General features: G+C 40.5%; 1 protein-coding gene and 1 pseudogene across 6 annotated transcripts in view; one reads left to right on the top strand and one right to left on the bottom strand.

Moving 5' to 3' along the window:
* The window catches only part of Phkb (phosphorylase kinase regulatory subunit beta), a 204,791-nt gene that overhangs the window by 84,442 nt on the left and 102,991 nt on the right, over positions 1–17,358 (top strand). For all 6 annotated transcript variants that reach the window (XM_021169806.3, XM_021169805.3, XM_029480583.2 and 3 more), the window contains 6 exons: positions 301–364; positions 5,689–5,784; positions 7,045–7,242; positions 10,940–10,997; positions 12,019–12,096; positions 15,687–15,845. In XM_021169806.3, coding sequence (XP_021025465.1) covers positions 301–364; positions 5,689–5,784; positions 7,045–7,242; positions 10,940–10,997; positions 12,019–12,096; positions 15,687–15,845 — 653 coding nt within the window. The remainder of the gene's footprint in view (positions 1–300; positions 365–5,688; positions 5,785–7,044; positions 7,243–10,939; positions 10,998–12,018; positions 12,097–15,686; positions 15,846–17,358) is intronic.
* LOC110300062 (kallikrein-7 pseudogene) lies at positions 14,435–15,478 on the bottom strand (annotated as a pseudogene).

The raw sequence follows: 17,358 nt of genomic DNA, 5'->3' as shown, positions 1-17,358 counted from the left end.
AATTGACACCAGAAAAGCCTGTTTCATTGCTATGAGTAATGATGCCCGAGCGGGCAGTGACTGCACAGGGCTCACCCTGTTCTTTTTGAGTTCATGTACAGAAATAAAACTGCTCTGTTCACTGGTAGAATCCAGGTCAAGGTGAACCTAGAAATAGTTTTCGTGGGTGATTAGTATGAAAAATGAAACTAAAATAATGGAAAGTGAAGATGGTGTTTTCCTCCTGTGTGTATTGTTATGAATGTTCATAAAGAAACTTGCCCATTGGATGTCAATAGTAATGTTTTCCCTTCTCTCTAGCTCTGTTGGTTTAGCAAAAGCAGCCTTAGAAGCGATTAATGGATTTAACCTCTTTGGAAACCAGGTAACTTAAAAACAAACAAACAAACAACTATTTATATGCATGTCTAAGTAATTTTTCTGTCTGTTATCAAAGTCATTTATTTAAAACCTGTGACTACCTGAGCTATTTGTGGCATCCAGTGCTTGAGCAATTTCGCTTGGAAGTGATTAACCCCTTGAAGTTCACCTTTCATTTGTTGTTGGTGGTAGGGTCCTGATAAGTCTGATTTTGGTTGTTGGGTAAGCTCTCTACTCTCTAAGCTGTTTCTGAGGAGTTTCACATTTTTTGATGTGTCCCTGGCATTGTGCACCATAGAGTTGACATGTCAGTGCTCATGTTGGTTTCAATTTTATTCATTTCATGCAGAGAGGGAATTTTTATAATGTCTACAGTAGGGCTGGGAAGTTGTGGGCCTAGTATAACTCTCCCTCCCTCCCTCCTTTCCTTCCCCCCGCCCCCCCTGCCCCGATCTTCCCTCCTTCCCTCTCCACCTGTCTCTGGATAAAGTGGAACCCAGAAAAATTACCTTAGATTTTCATGAGATCATTAAGCACTTTTTGCACTTACAGAATCTAAGAGCTGACAGTGGATTCCGTTATTTTTGGAAGAGAATGAGTAAGAGAAAGCTCAGCATTCTGGGGCAAGAACTGGACTCATTTTCTTCAGGAACATTTGAAGAGTCCTGAAATGGCAGAGCAATGTGACACTGTGTGTGATTGTGGCTAACAGCTGGTTACTAGTGTTCTTAGTCACAGAGGTACGGTGCAGAGACAGTGGGTTCAGCCAAAACGATAAGAAAAGGAAGCCCAATAAGGAAGTTAACACATTGGGGTAGCTTGTAAGTCTTCTAGTGTTTCTCAAAGAAGACTTCCAGGCACCCTGGATTAAAGCAGCTTGGACCGGCTAGATCTTCCTAGGCTGCAAAGGAGAAAACGGAGTGGCCCTGACTGTCCAGGTCTGCTGTGATGCTGGTAGTGATTGGCTTGTTTTTTGTCATGGTGTTGCTTCCTTTGAAGTACCTGAGGCCATGCCTACTATTTAACCCTGACCCCCTCCTTTCTATGCACACTCCATAGAGCACACTCACGCACAGTTCACTGTGCCTGCTGTCCTTGCTGCTTGTTGAAACTTTACTCTTCTGGAATCTGACCTGCCTAACCAGGCATTTCAATCTTAGGTATAAATGTTCTGCCAATATTATTTCTTAGCGTGTTTTTCAATCTTACATGTACATTGGGCTCAGAGGAATTCTGAAAGCAGTCACTCATGACACATAAGCACTTTCCTGACCTAGTATAAAAGGCGCTGTTTAGAATTTAGAGTTATCCCCTTAGAGTTTTAATGCTCAGAAATTCTAAAGTGCAGCCAAGAGCGTAGCTGTTTTTAACATAACTCTGTGCTGAATGTTACTAAATGGACAAGTCATTTATTAGTTCAGGTAGAAATGAAAAAAAAAAAATTGGTCGTTTCTTGTAGCCACACAGAAGTAATGGGAATAGGTATGGAAAAAGAAAGGACAATCACAAATGCCTCTTCAGATGAGACACAACCTACAACCAACCAACCAGTCAACCAGTTGACATACCAAAGCATACTTGAAAAAGTAAAAAAAAAAAAAAAAAAAAAAAAGGCCGGGTGTGGTTGCGCACGCCTTTAATCCCAGCACTCAGGAGGCAGAGGCAGGCAAATTTCTGAGTTCAAGGCCAACCTGGCCTACAAAGTGAGTTCCAGGATAGCTAGGGCTATACAGAGAAACCCTGTCTCGAAAACAAACAAACAAACAAAAAACCCAACAAGCCCCCCCCCCCAAAAAAAAAAAAAAAAACAACAAACCCAGAAACTATCAGGTAAGCAATATTCCTTCCTGGTTAGGATCAGTGTTATTTCTTACTCAGAGCTGTCTTTTTAGCAGTTATGTGGGAAAGGAAGGAATCCAATGTCATAAATTCACACACGTTAATGGGTGTGCTCTCCTTGCTGAGATGTCTGTGTGGGACTCCACTCTCTGTAAGAATTCCCCGATTTAATGCCCTGCACACATGTCTGATATGCTAGTGCTTTTCTTGCTAGCTTTCTGGAGCACAGGCCCCCTGTTTCCCTCAGCCATCGCATGCCATTAGGGATCAGTGGGTAATCCTTCCCGTGTTGATCTTGACTGGTTTTTGCTTGGTTTGTTGTTGTTTCCCATCCATCTTGTCAGAACTACTCTAACTCCTACCGGGACTGCACGGGACTTGTCACACTTGTCTTACTCCCAAGTTGTGCTCACTCAGAACATGGCTGCGCTAGTGCTTCCTACAGTCTTCTGTCTAGTCACATCTTCTTGGAGAATCACAGCTTTGGTTTCTACTGTACACATCTGTTATAGTTTCTGTGCCTAGCCCTGTTCTGCCATCACTCCACCCTCAGTGTATCCAAGTCAGCCTCTTTTTAGTTCACCAAACCGACAGTCTGGCGTTCAAGAGGAAGCAGCATCCTCTTGGCAGCTCCTGCACCTCCTGCACCTCCTGCTTGCACTGTCCTGTGTAGACTGCAGCTGAGCACTGGCTGGTGGCTGCTCTGCTTGCTTCTCTCTAGGGTCTTTCTAGATCTCACCTGGGCTTATTTACGTTTTTCATACTTTTCTGCTATCCTTTTAATTGCTTTGTGTGTTTCTGCTCCTCTTCGGCCGTGTCTGTCCTAGGAATGAGTCTATCCAATTTTACCCTCATTCTTTTTCTTGATGGCTTGATGACTGATATAGCTTCTAATCTGCCATCTTTATGAGAAGCCCTTGTTTCTCTCCAAATTCAATTAGCCTAGGACCAGCCAGGGAAACTACCTTTCTGAGAACATCTTTCAAAGCTGTGCATAACATGTGAGAACTCCTGATGGCATCCACAAGGTCAGAAGACACTGTGAATGTCTACCCACTCTCCAGAGGCGTGGAGCTTGCCCCCAAAATAATAGCACTAGTGACACATGTGCCAACACTGGCCCCAACTCAGCCTCATTTCACTTACAGAGACTGTTGATGCTAGCAGTATATAAGGGTCATAGATAATACCTTTGGCCTTTGAGACTGTGTCAGAAATATTTGTTCTGGTCATGAGGCTAACGGGGAGAGGACAGCCCTTCTGTACTTCTAAAACTCATGTCCTCATGGTAATGATCAAGAACTATCATCTTGAACATCTATTAGAACAAGCAATGACAGATACTAAGTTGGGCAGAACAGTTTGAGCTCTTAGCTATAAAGAGGCTCTGGGTAGAGTCAGCACATTCTACGGAGTTGTGGTTTTAGAAAGTGGAAGATAAAAATCAATCTGGGTACTGGAGAGATGGCTGCTGGGTAAGAGCTCTTCCAGAGGGCCTGGCTTCTGTTCCCAGCACCCACGTGGCAGCTCACAGCCATCTACAACTGCAGTCGTAGGAGACTTGGCATCCTATTCTGGGTTCTATGGGTACCAGGCACATATGTGAGGCACAGACGTATATGTAAGTAAAACACTTATAAAATAAATATCAAACAGCCAAAGTTAATAGGCTTTTTTCAAGTAATTCCTATAACACATCCTTGCCTTTAATTGTGGAAGGCAAGAGACTGACAAATTCACTGAGGTCAAAGTCTGTAATTGGTGATGACAGACTGCTCATGTTCTGCAAAGTGTTCAGAGCAGAGCAGACGTTTGCTTTCCTTTGAAATCTGTAGGCCTGAAAGTGCACTCAAGCAGTTCAAAAAAGATTTCAAGCAGGTGATAATTCTCTGTGGGCTTTCCTCTATAATGTTAAAGACTTGCTTCTAAATGGGTATTAGCTGTCTGTGTCCTTGTTTGGTTTTGAGGGTTTTTTGTTGTTGTTGTTGTTGTTTCCCCTCCTGGAAGCCTGAGCTATAATGCCTATAGGATGACATATGTTTTTATACAGAGATTAGTATTATATCTCTGTTTTAGGAGGAAGTCACCTTATGAGATTATTTTCTGTTAGTCTTGTATCTTAAAGGCTAGCAACTGAAAATTGGGGCCTCTATAAATACTTGAGGACTTTACTGAACTAAAGTTATTTATTTCTGCCTTGAAAATAGTAGTTTTACTATCATATGATGGAGAGAGTTGCCAAATTTGCCTTTTTAGTTACAAATTTATCTATCTATCTATCCATCCATCCATCTATCATCTATCTATCTATCTATCTGGTGCAATTTTAGACCTTTATTGGCCTACAGATACACTGTAATTCCTGTCCTCTTGTGTATTCACAGACCCCCCAACCCACTTATTTTTCTGCCATTCTTTCTAACAGTCTGCTTGCTGCTGCTTCCACCAGACTCTAGGCTCTGGCTCTGGTCTTCTCCTTCCCAGCTGATCTGGACTTAGTGCCAGTGTCCATCTGAGCCAGGTGTGAGGTTCTCATATATTACTATGTACCTCATATCTGGGTCAGCTGTGTGTTCTGGAGCAGTGTTCAAATTCATTCTTGTTTTTCCTCAAAGTGAAATATGTTGTACTCTGATGGGCAAGACACTCTAGGGTACTCTCTACAGTCAGTTGAAATGTAGGGATCCTAGGACTCTCTGTCTCACCCCAATGTAGCTACTGAGAGAGCTTCGCTCATTCCCTGTTACCAAGTTTTTTTTGTGAGGGTTAAAGATTTATTAAAGATGGTGATTTGAATGAGGAATCATTGTGTTTTACTAGATAATGTTAATGAAGGCTTATTCTAGAAAATTATTCTACCCAATTCTAGATTGATACCTAAATTTGTTTAGTTTTATCATGTAATTAAAATTATTTAGGTGGGTTTACAACTCAGATTTATGAATCAAAATAGTTTCTTCCTTTATCTCATGTCATACTAGCTAAATTGTTTGTTTCTTCATTAAAATGGATGTAATTTATTAGACATCTTATAAAATCAAAACATGATTTATAAGAAAAGAGGAACATATAAACATAATATTTAATGATTATTATAAAATTGTTTCAAGAAATTCAGAAGATATTAAAAACATAAAGAAAGAAAAGTAAGGGGTGAGAAAGATGGCTCAGTGGTTAAGAGCACTGACTGCTCTTCTAGAGAACTCAAGTCTAGTTCTCAGCAGCCACATAGAGGCTCACAACTGTCTGGAACTCCAGTTCCAGGGGATCTGATGGCCTCTTCTGGTCTTCATGGACACCAGGTATGCATGTGGTGTACAAACACAAATCCATTTATCTATAAAACAGATATTTAGTGACAACTAAGGCCTTTAATAATCTCTTACACATCGCATTCAGTGATGGAAAGTTTTTGGGTTGCCTTGTCTCATAAAAAGAATGCCATATGGTTTACAATTCTCTGAAATGTATTTCTTTTTCTATTTCCAGGGGTGTTCTTGGTCAGTTATATTTGTGGATCTCGATGCTCACAACCGCAACAGGCAGACATTGTGCTCACTGTTACCCAGAGAATCACGCTCTCATGTGAGATGATGTTACAGCACACTGAAACAAATTCTCATTTACAGGTTTTTGTTTTTTGTTTTTTGGGGTTTTTTTGTTTGGTTTTTGGTTTTGGTTTTTTGGTTTTTTGGTTTTTTGGTTTTTCGGGGCAGGGTTTCTCTGTATAGTCCTGGCTGTCCTGGAACTCACTTTGTAGACCAGGCTGGCCTAGAACTCAGAAATCTGCCTACCTCTGCCTCCCGAGTGCTGGGATTAAAGGAGTGCACCACCACGCTCGGCTTCATTTACAGTTTTTATTTTGTTTTACACACTCTTCAAGAAAGCACACTACAGTGTGGAGTTCCTGCAGGATAAGAAGATGTAAAATAGATCTGCCTGTGTCCTCCAGCCTCCAGGGCTCATGCAGGAAGTAACCAGTGATAGGCGAAGCCTTTGGTTAGACAACAGAGAAATAGATATTATTTCTCTTTTGGAAATATTAGCAAAAGTAGCCTAAACAAAAGGAACAGTATTTTTTAAATGGGGGCTTCAGAAAATATATATCATCTAGGCACAGAAGTGAGGCATACCTGAGTCTCCTCTTTGTCTGATGAACTTGTGTATATTTTCTGTACCTGACTGCACATTTTTCCAGGGATTGTTTATGATTTCATCCTACAAAAACTACCCCAAATAAATACCTTACTCTTCTACATGATTTGTACCAGATTGTAGTGAATACAAAACCAGTAACAAAGTATTTCTTTTTTAAATGATGTCCTAGCCATCTAGTCTACCACTTAAATCTTTGGCAACATCTTGACATATTTTTTTTTAGTGAACTTGACTTTGTTTTAAGAAACTAGAATAGTGTTTTTCTATGAACAAGTATGTTTCCAATCAATAAACAAATTTCTATAGTAGAAATTCTAATTGCTTCTGCATTATTAATTCCAATGGATGATAATTACTCAGCTATTGGGCCTTTTGTTTTCTCCTTTTCATTATTATGGGCAAATTGCTCTGTTAACTAAGTTGTGGCTGTAAGTATTAATTTTTTTACATTATGTTCAGCTATAATTTTAAGTTCCAGCCTGATATTAACGTTTGAAAATTCTTTCAGTTATGAGTAAAAAAAAAAAAGTTATTTTGTCAAGTTTACAAACCACACCATAGGAATGTCTGTCATAAGATCCTTGTCATCTGATAAGCTTCTTGGCTTTAATTTGTCATGAACTTTTTGGTCTGTTGTTGGTCATATCACTGCAGACATTTATAGTCTCTTTGTTGTAATGACCCCAGAACACAGATGCTGCCCTGCTCCCGTGCATCAGTTACCCTGCGTTTGCCTTGGATGATGAAGCGCTGTTCAGCCAGACACTTGATAAAGTGATAAGAAAATTGAAAGGAAAATATGGATTTAAGCGTTTCTTGCGAGATGGGTACAGAACGCCCTTGGAAGATCCCAACAGACGCTATTACAAACCAGCAGAGATTAAGGTACCATTCAGCAGGTATCCTGCTGGTAGCACATGCAAGTGCTGACCCAGGAGGAGACTGACTTCTTAATTTCAGATCCTGCTCCACCTGTCTGTGTTAACATTATATATTACTAAAAGAAATAGCTCCTATACCATGAGCTTTTTCTCGGGATTGACTGCTATTGTATATCAATGCTTAGAACTGTGCTTGATAGGTAGTAACTGATCAATAAGTAGTGACTCTTCTGACCAAAGTGGCCACCGCGATTCATTGGTTAAACAGTATTTTTAGCATTTTTAGTCTTTTGCCTATTTCTCTTACATGACTTTGTTTCTATTTATTATCTGTGTTTATGTTATTCAGCAAATGATCTCATTAAAACTAATATCCAGAGCTGGAGATAGTGGTTTCTGCATTTAATGTCAGCACTTAGGGGCAGAGGCACACAGAGCTCTGTGAGTTTGAGGTCAACCTTGTCTATAGAGAGTTCCAGGCCAGCCAGGGATATACAGGGAGACCCTACCACAAAGCAAAATACCTTGTGGTCCTTCACTCACTCCTTCCTTCATCTGTTGAAGAACGATAGAGAAAGCCACAGAGTGAACACATGCCATCTAAACTCTGGTATGCGCTGGTTCGTCAGTGCCTGTCACTCCTTCGCTTCTCCTCAGTTCTGCTGTGTGATCCTGTAGGAACTTCCCCTACAGACAACCTTGGCCACAGGATCTCAGCTCTCTGCCCTGTTCCTCCTAGTTACCTTTTGTTTCTGGTTGGTGTCCTCCACTGCACCTTTCCCTTTTAGTGGCACTTAACACTGTGTCTTCTCTCATAGAAGATGCTGCCTCTCTTTCTTGAAGTATTCCATATGGAGAAATCTACAGATATAAATATGCACATGTGCACCTCTGTGTATGTGTGTCCAATGTTTCTACTCATTTTGGGGATCCCATTGAGCATTTTCTTCTCTGATAAGACATGAGTCTCTGTTCCTTATCTTTTCTATATCTACCCTCCTTCCCTTTTGCTTTCCCCAACTTCTTCCTTTGTCATAGACACATTAGTGCCCATTACTAAAGATATGAACAAAACCCTCACTCACCTTTTGGTCCTGTTCAGCGCCCATCTTTTGTGTGGAGCCTTGACCCTGAACAGCATGTCTATGTTTTTGTGTAGACCTAGTATAGTGCTTGCTTTTTATGTCTGGCTCATAGCTCAGGGAATACAGTGCACCAAGGTAGGGAAGCCATGTCTTTTTTAGTGGCTGACATCTCTGGCAGAGTGAACTATGTGTATCTCATGGGCAGTCAAGCTGACGGCCCAAACTATCTGAGTCATAATTTTCAAAGCCTTGCTCTGTGCCTTGCTCTGTCACCTGCCAGCCCAGCCTTACCTCAGCAAGTTCTCATAAGCTTTCAAAATTGCAGCACTGGCAGGAGACACCTTGTTTGCCTCCTGCGGGCCCTGGGCTGGTTTCAGGCAGTTTCAGTGGCTGAGTTTAAGTGAATGCTTTGCTCACTGTATTTTGCTGAATCTCTTGGTGTCTGTATTAACTGTGCTCTTTATTTTGGTGTATTCTATTTTCTGTGACCACATTTTCCCCCCCTTCCCTTCCCTTCCCTTCCCTTCCCTTCCCTTCCCTTCCCTTCCCTTCCCTTCCCCTTCCCCCTTCCCCCTTCCCCCCCTTCCCCCCCTTCCCCCCCTTCCCACCCTTCCCACCCTTCCCCCCCTTCTTCCCCCTTCTTCCCCCTTCTTCCCCCTTCTTCCCCCTTCTTCCCCCTTCTTCCCCCTTCTTCCCCCTTCTTCCCCCTTCTTCCCCCTTCTTCCCCCTTCTTCCCCCTTCTTCCCCCTTCTTCCCCCTTCTTCCCCCTTCTTCCCCCTTCTTCCCCCTTCTTCCCCCTTCTTCCCCCTTCTTCCCCCTTCTTCCCCCTTCCCCCTTCCCCCTTCCCCCTTCCCCCTTCCCTCCCCTTCTCCTCCCCTCCCCTCCCCCTGTGATCCTTCTACTTCTGTGATCCATCCTCATTGTACTTTTCTTCCTACCAACCTTTCACTGCTATTGTAGCTAGTAATGTACTCTATTCCTGACTCAGAGTGTGCCTTAAAGTGTCCTCCCTATGTGTGCACCTGCTGCTAGACACACATATTTAGTTCAATCTGCCTTCATTTAGCTCCTACTCCTCTGCCTCGGCCCATATCTGAGTTCCTTTAGGCATCTCCTTACCACTCAACCATCTTTTTTTTTTTTTTTAATTACACATTTTACTTGTGTGCGTGTGTTATGCCATTTGTATGAGTGTGCCATGATGAGCATATGGAGATCAGAGGGCAGTCTCGTATGATTTAGTTCTCTTCTTCCACCATGTGGATCCCAGGGATGGAGCTAAGGCCCTCAGACTTAACAGCAAGTGTCAGTCTCTCCCATGGGATCATCTTGCCATCCCCAACTACTTAACCACTTTATCATTTACAAAATGTGACTGACTTATCCTCTTTAGAAATCATATTCCCCCCCCCCTTTTCTGTATTGGCTTAACCTAGTAGTTGATAACATGGGACCATTTTTTCACCCAACTCGACACTGGATAGCACCTGTAGATTTCAGATATCGCTTGAGTTGGCATCGGGTTAGTGGAGGTTGGGTATGGTACAATATAGCCTGGGTTGCACATGAGTTACTTTGCCCAAATTGAGACACATGGGTCTGGCCTGTCATTTTTTTCTCTTTGAATTGTTCTTAGAGCTTTGAGTTGATTTCCTCATTTCTTGCTCCATAACTCCTAAGTACTGCCAACCACCCAGCCTGGGCATCAGTGTAAGAAAGACTCTGATCCTTCTTGGTGTCCACTGGTTCACTGGCCTTCAAGTCTCCTTGCTGTGGAAGTCTCGAGCATCTTCCTGCCCACCTGCCAGGCTTCAGCTTTTCCTGCTTCTGCCTGTGCATTCTAGAAGTACTGAATTGTGATAGCTTCTTTAACATGCTTTCTCCCCATGAGACTGTCCTTTCTACTCTTTGCTCTGTGCATCATTTTAGCTGCTTTCTCACCATATGACTCTTCCCTGATGCTCACGACAGAATCAGATGTTTCTTAATCTCTGTTCCTGATGGGCTGTGTATGGACAGTATATACTGTGTACATGGACAGTGTGTGTATGGACAGTGTGTGTATGGGCAGTGTGTGTATGGGCAGTGTGTGCTGTGCAGTGGTTATTTATTCATTTTCCAGCCTCTTCACTGGTCTGTGGTCCTCTTGGGGCAAAATATCTAACTTTCTCTCCAGTATTCTGTGTGGCTCCATGGTTCTCAGCTTGTGGGTGATGATCTGATCCCTTTGGGGATCACATTATTAAATATACTGAATACTTACATTACAATTCATAACAGTAGCAAAGTTACGGTTATGAAGTAACAGTGAAATAATTTTATGATTGGAAGTCACCACAACATGTGGAGCTGTGTTAAAGGGTTGCAGCATTGGGAAGTTTAAAAATCACTGCTCTACTTAGTGCTGGGTGTTAGTGAGTACTTAGTACATATTCATTTAGTGACGCCTAGTTAATGAGTCGAATGAGCTTTTGAATAAAAGTTCTGAAAAATACATAAAGAACAATTGGTCTCAAGATTGAATTTATTACTGTAAATAAGCCCCTTGCATATAACCTAAAATGTACTTGCTATAGTTTGTTAATAGAAATCTTAATGTTTTACTTTCTTTTTTAGCTGTTTGATGGCATTGAATGTGAATTTCCCATATTCTTCCTTTACATGATGATCGATGGTAAGTGAACTTCTTCCTAAAACTTAAGGTGCAGAATATGAGTGGCATAAAGAATAGCTGAGGGTTGGGCAGATGGCTCCATGGGTGAAGTGTTTGCTATGCAGGCATGAGAACCTGGCTCTAATTGCCAGCACCTGCCTGGAAAGCACGTGGCTGTAATGTCAGTGCTGGGGCAGAGATAGGTGGGTCCTTGAAGCCACTAGCCAACCAGATTAACCAGATGAATGAACTCTAGGCTCAGTTCAGATACCCTGTCTCCTAGTGTTGGAGAGGGATTAAGGAAGACACCCACTGTCGATCTCTGGTTTCCATACACAAATATACACATGAATATTCACCTGAACATTCTCATAAACATGCTCACACAAACACACTAAGTAGAAGTAATAAAAATAGCTGAAATGAATGATTCCATTCATCTAGCTATAAATTAGACTTCAGTGATGGTAACAACTCTGTATTTTTATGTTGTTCTGCTTTTGAGTGAATGTCAAATTTTTATAGAATTTTTAAAAATATCATGTGTATGTGCATATGGTGTATGTGTTTATGATGTCTGCACATGAATTCCTGTGAGTACAGGGGCACATATGCCATAGCACACGATTGGAAGTCAGAGGACAACCTTAGATTTCTGTCCTTACCTTCCATGTGCTTAAAGAATTTCTTACACCACCTACAAGTCATTAATGCTGATGCCAGTATCTTGCTCATACTTAAAAGAAAAGCTTATCATAGAAGTCATGAATTCTATGATCATGATATTGACTATCTATGCTTTTTATGTTTAAGTATTAGTGAAGTTTCAATTAATTCAATATTTAATTCTAAATGCTAACATGACTTTCGAAAATCAATTGCTATATAAATGTCATACACATTTGCATTTATCTTTAGTTTTATGTTTTCATTTACATAAACTTTGGCACAATAATTTTAAAAGGGCGTAGAAGTTTTTTATAAGAGAAAATCTTTGCTTATTAAGCATAGCCAGTGTTGGGTTTTGTATTTTATGTTTTAGGTGTTTTTAGAGGCAATCTTGAACAAGTCAAGGAATATCAGGATCTATTGACACCTTTGCTTCATCAGACCACAGAAGGTATAGTTCTTTTATCAAGAATTCTTTCCATCAGTGTTTCCTTGTTCATTTGAAATGTGTTCATGGGCCCTTCATAAGATTTATCTGAATTAGACTGAAAAATAAATGAGTCCACAACTGAAATCAAAATAATTTTTATTAATTTAGCTTAACAAGTGTGTTTTATAAAAGCAGTTCATTAGGCATGACAGGGGTGGTCATGAATGTAGGTGGTCATGAATGTAGGTGGTCATGTACAGAACTATGTACATAGTTCTGTTACTCTGTGTAGTGTACAGTACAGTTTTTAGACAAGCCATCAAAATTGTATGGCTAGGTGAGTGTTTTAGTTAGAGTTTCTATTGCTGTAATGAAACACCATGACCAAAAAGCAAGTTGTGGATGAAAAGGTTTATTTGACTTACACCTCCATATTACTATTCATCATCCAAAGAAACCAGGACAGGAGCTCAAGCAGGGCAGGAACCTGAAGGCAGGAGCTTATGCTGAGGCCATGGAGAGAAGGCTCACTTCCCTAGCTTGCTCAGGTGGCTTTCTTATAGAATATAGGACCTCCAGCCCAGGGACAGAACAGTGGACTGGACCCTTCCCCATCACTAAGGAATAAGCTCCTTACAGCTCCGTCTATGTAGGCATTTTCTCATTTGAAGTCCCTTCTTGCAGGTGCCTCTAGTTTGTCTATCTAATTGACATAAGACGAGCCAACATAGTGAATGAAGCTGCAGACCTTCAGAGGGCAGCATGAAAAGACTTTTCTTGGCTGAAGGCAGGAACATTGGGCATTCTAGACTCCTCTTTGGAGATGCATCTGGGGCTTTTAGCATTATATTTTGATGTTTGCTCTTGTACTGAGATGTCATTCTTGGAAGAGGGATTTAAAGTTTTAGAAATGCCAAATCTTAGGAGTAAGAATATTTTGGCTTAAAGCACCAGCTGGGCCCATAAAAATGCATAATTGTGGAATACCCAAAGAAATTCAAGGGCAGTATTCTAGATATCTTTGGGGTTTGGAAATATTAACAGAATTATAGTCTCATGGGAATAGCTTTGAAAATTGTATGTAAGTTAAATTTTGATGTGCTAGTCAAAACATATACATAGTCTGATGGGCATAATGCATGAACTGTCATTCACAGTACTGGGCCCCATTCCTGTTGCACATGAAGTTTGTGACTCTGTGTTCCTGTGCATGTGTGTGTGCCTGCGCACGCAGGATTCCAGGAATACTTTAATTAAATACTTCATATTTTGTTTTACCCTTTCAGTGCTTGTAATGTTAAAAGTTATAATATTTTCATGGATGAAGATTTTTAAATTAAAAATTAATACTAAATTTTTAAAGGAGTTGTGTTTTCAATATGCACTTGTCTCCTTAAGTAATTATACAATAATGAAATATTTGAAATTTCTGGAATCAGGCCTTTTAGTATTCAGAAAGGGATCATGGACACATGAAAGTGGTTACTATCATACTCTATGGCTTCATGTTCAGAGTTCTGTTAACAGTAGTCCTCATAGACCATCACCCCTTTCTCTGATTGTAGGCACCTATATCACTATCGATTCATGCATGAAGAAGGCAGCCTAGTTTCAAAGCTCTTGTTTAATTTTATTACAAAATTAAGTTTACTGTGGAATGCTGTTACAAAATAACTGTCTGCCACACCTTGCATGGTATCTCTTAAAGAATGATTTAATTTCTGAAAGGTGTAGTTTTCAAAGTTTTTTTTTCTTTTTTCTGAATATCACTTAGATTTTATTCTGTCTCATCAGTATTCATTTGGCATGTAGTCCCCGTTAAACATCATTCAACAACAGTCTCTCTAGCATAAGGCTAAATATTACACCTTAGGCATTATTTCTCACAACTTCATCATGAGAGAAATTGAACTCCCATTTAAATAGTTTACTATTTTGAACATGTTAACAGTTTCCATACTTTTCTTCCTCTACAATAAGTAATGTAATGAATCCAAGCTTGGTTCTTTTTTTTTTTTTTTAAGAACTCTCTAGAAAAGGATGGCCTGAGTCAAAGGCAGTGTATGAAGGTCTCACAGTTACCAGACACTTTCCAATAAAGGACTGTAGGAATCCCCAGCTCTTGCATTGGAAAGCTTTAGTCTTCTGGCATCTTTCACAGCCCTCAGGTTTCTTAGTCTCTTGTCTTGATTTGCTTTTAGGTCTCTGGGGTTCTGATTGGTTTATAAACTTAGCACAGTGTTGAGGTTTGGCTATGTCTTAGTGGAAAGGTAAAGCCAGAGAGGACTTTACAGTGCTGCCACAATGTCCTTACACCATGAGCACAACCTTGGGGGCTCACAGCTCAACTCCTGGCACATTAGCGATAGGTTTTCATGGTTTCATCCAGCCACCGTTTATACTTGCACACTTGAGTGCAGATGCCTGGGGTGTTGGGCTGGCACACAGGTAGGTTCCCCAGGAAACCAGACCTTAAAGGGTGTCATTGCACACCATGGACCCCCGAGTCATCATTGCACGCGTGCTGGTCTTAGATTCAGGAATGCCAGCACACAGAATGGTTTCCCCCAGCAGGTCCTTGTATACCTTCTTGTACTTCTTAGAGGAGATGAACTCATATCCAAGCACATAAGATCCGAGGGAAAGGTCACATCTGGGTGGGTTGTGGTGCCTCATCCAGAGACAGTGCATGATATTCCTGGGGGTTCACAGAGTATAGGAAGTGTGACTTTCTGCACTTTGGATGACATCTTGACTGGCTTATCCATCTTCACAAGCATGATGTCATTGATGTGGGTCTTTGTGGAGTAGCCAGGATGTCAGAATGACCTTGTAGCCTTGATCTTCTGGGCACTCTGGTCCCCTATTTTATCACTGCCCAGATGCACTTGGTACTGACTGGGAGAAGGGAATGTCACTCAGAGAAGGAGGGAGGGAGGGAGGGAGGGCAAAATGTTGTAAGAAAAGATTGGGTTTTTTTTGTTCAGTGATACTGAATAGTAGAATATGGGCTTAATATATAAATAGGTATTTATTTGTACCAACAGAAGGCTCAGAATTATAATTCTTCATTAAAGATTAAATAATATCATTTACAGTGCTTCTATAGGCTAATCCTATTTAAAATAACTTCTCTTATGGCTTTGAACATCTATATATCTATATACTATATATACATATATTCACACACACACACATATATATATACACACACACACACACACATATATATATATATATATATATAGAGAGAGAGAGAGAGAGAGAGAGAGAGTGAGAGAAAGAGAGAGACTGAGAGAGAGAGAGAGAGAGAGAGAGAGAGAGAGAGAAAGCTAAAGTTGTTTGCTGTTAGAGGAGATATGCATACATAGCTGCCTAAAGCCTAATATACTATTGGATTCATTCTAAAGTCAAGAAAGTCTTCTCCATATGTTTTATATATTTTAACAATATCTGAGAGGATCAGAGTGTCACACTTCTCCGTAGTTCACTAGATCTGCTCCTCTACAAACCACCCCTGTCCCTGCTGCCCTGTCCTCAAGGATTCTTCAAGGAGAAATTTGGAAAGAGCACTGCTTTGTTTTAATTTTGTTTTGTTTTTAATTCTGTAGGATATCCTGTTGTACCAAAGTACTATTATGTGCCAGCTGACTTTGTAGAATGTGAAAAAAGAAACCCTGGTAGTCAGAAGCGCTTTCCAAGTAACTGTGGCCGTGATGGGAAGTTGTTTCTTTGGGGACAAGCTCTTTATATCATTGCAAAACTCCTAGGTAAGTGGAGAAGATTCGGAACCTATTTTCTTTCTCTGTCATCAAGTTGTTAGGAATAAATACATCTTGGGGTTATGTTTTTCCTTTGGGTGGAATTGGATTTGGGTGGAACTTCGCACAGTTAGTTCTTTGGAGAGTGTCTAGATTGGTAAGGTCTCAACGGTGTCCAACAGCTCCAGAAAGTCAAGCACAGCATGACTGTGTCTGCACTCAACTTGGAGCTTCTAGCAGAAGGCTATGAAAACTATGGTTGCTTTTGTGTGCTATGAGAGCATTTCTGACTTACTCTAACAGGCATGTTTGACCATTGCTTAAGTAAACCACATGGTCATCTTTGAAAGTCCTCTTTTTCTCCAGTAAATATATGTTGGTAATTTTCTTTCTCACCTACTGGCTTAATAAACTCTTTATTTACAATTATTTGAATAATAATTATTTACCTATTTCTACAACTGAATCAGAATATGCATGAACAAATTTAACAAAGACAATCAGCTTTCTCTGTATCTTCCTATCCCATACTTCTATAAAATGTCTAGTATTAATAACATTTTTATCAAAAAGGTTGTCATTTTAGAGTCAGAATCCCTGTGTGACAGATTATGAACCAAGCTGACTAAAAGACCAATCTTCTCACTGTATGCAATACTATTGTCCTTGTAATTTTGAATATTTATATTTAAATGTGTGTTGTGCTGGAAAAGGGATCATCTTTGGCTACTTTTCATCATCCATGAGGGATGAAGGTTTCAGAGGCCAAATTCCCAGAGTTCAGTTTGAGGTTTTTGCACACGTTACACAAAAGCAAGCAAAAACCAGGGAAACAACCCAAACCAATGCTCTTTCCAGTTCTCTTCTCTTCTCTGTATTTTCCAAGTCTTCTGTACCATGTGACCAAGTGAGGTTGGAGTTGCTGCAGTTGGAAAGAGTAGTAACCCCTCAAATGCCCTGGCGAAAGCTGATGAACCAGGAACCAAAATTGGCTACATTTCCCATGGTCATGTAAAACTGTCCTTTAAAGAGGAGGAAGTTAAGAATGCTCTCCCTCAGCAGAAAAATCATGACAATTCTCACTCCAAATCAAAGTGCTGAATGTGTGCAGCTTGTTAACATAGACAGCATTTTCCTGTGCACAGGAATGTAAAATTCATGCTTCCATTTCTATTCAGTGGCCAAAACAATCAAGAAATGCTCTGAAGTGCCTTAAAAGAAAACTCTCTTCCTACCAACATTCTGAAACACGTTAGAGAGCACACAGGGGGCACATTTCATGAAGCCATATGGAGATTTTCATCTGGGAAGAGAAAAAGCTGTGTTGTACCCCACCATGATGGCCTAGCCATATCATCCTAATGTGTGCGTAGGGTGAGAATTTGCAGGCTGGGTTATTTAACTGCTGCCCTAATTCTTTATAACCCATCAAATATCCATGGATGGTCATAAGATTCTAGATACCATATTTACTAATAAAGTTGTATTTATTCATTAAAGGAACCTCAGCTTCATACCTTCA

The sequence above is a fragment of the Mus caroli genome, unplaced genomic scaffold, assembly GCF_978045245.1.
Source record: "Mus caroli unplaced genomic scaffold, Mus_caroli_1 scaffold_10, whole genome shotgun sequence".
Classification (NCBI taxonomy): domain Eukaryota; kingdom Metazoa; phylum Chordata; class Mammalia; order Rodentia; family Muridae; genus Mus; species Mus caroli.
The sequence above is the reverse complement of the archived record's forward strand: the minus strand, read 5'-3'. Positions and strand labels throughout refer to the sequence as shown.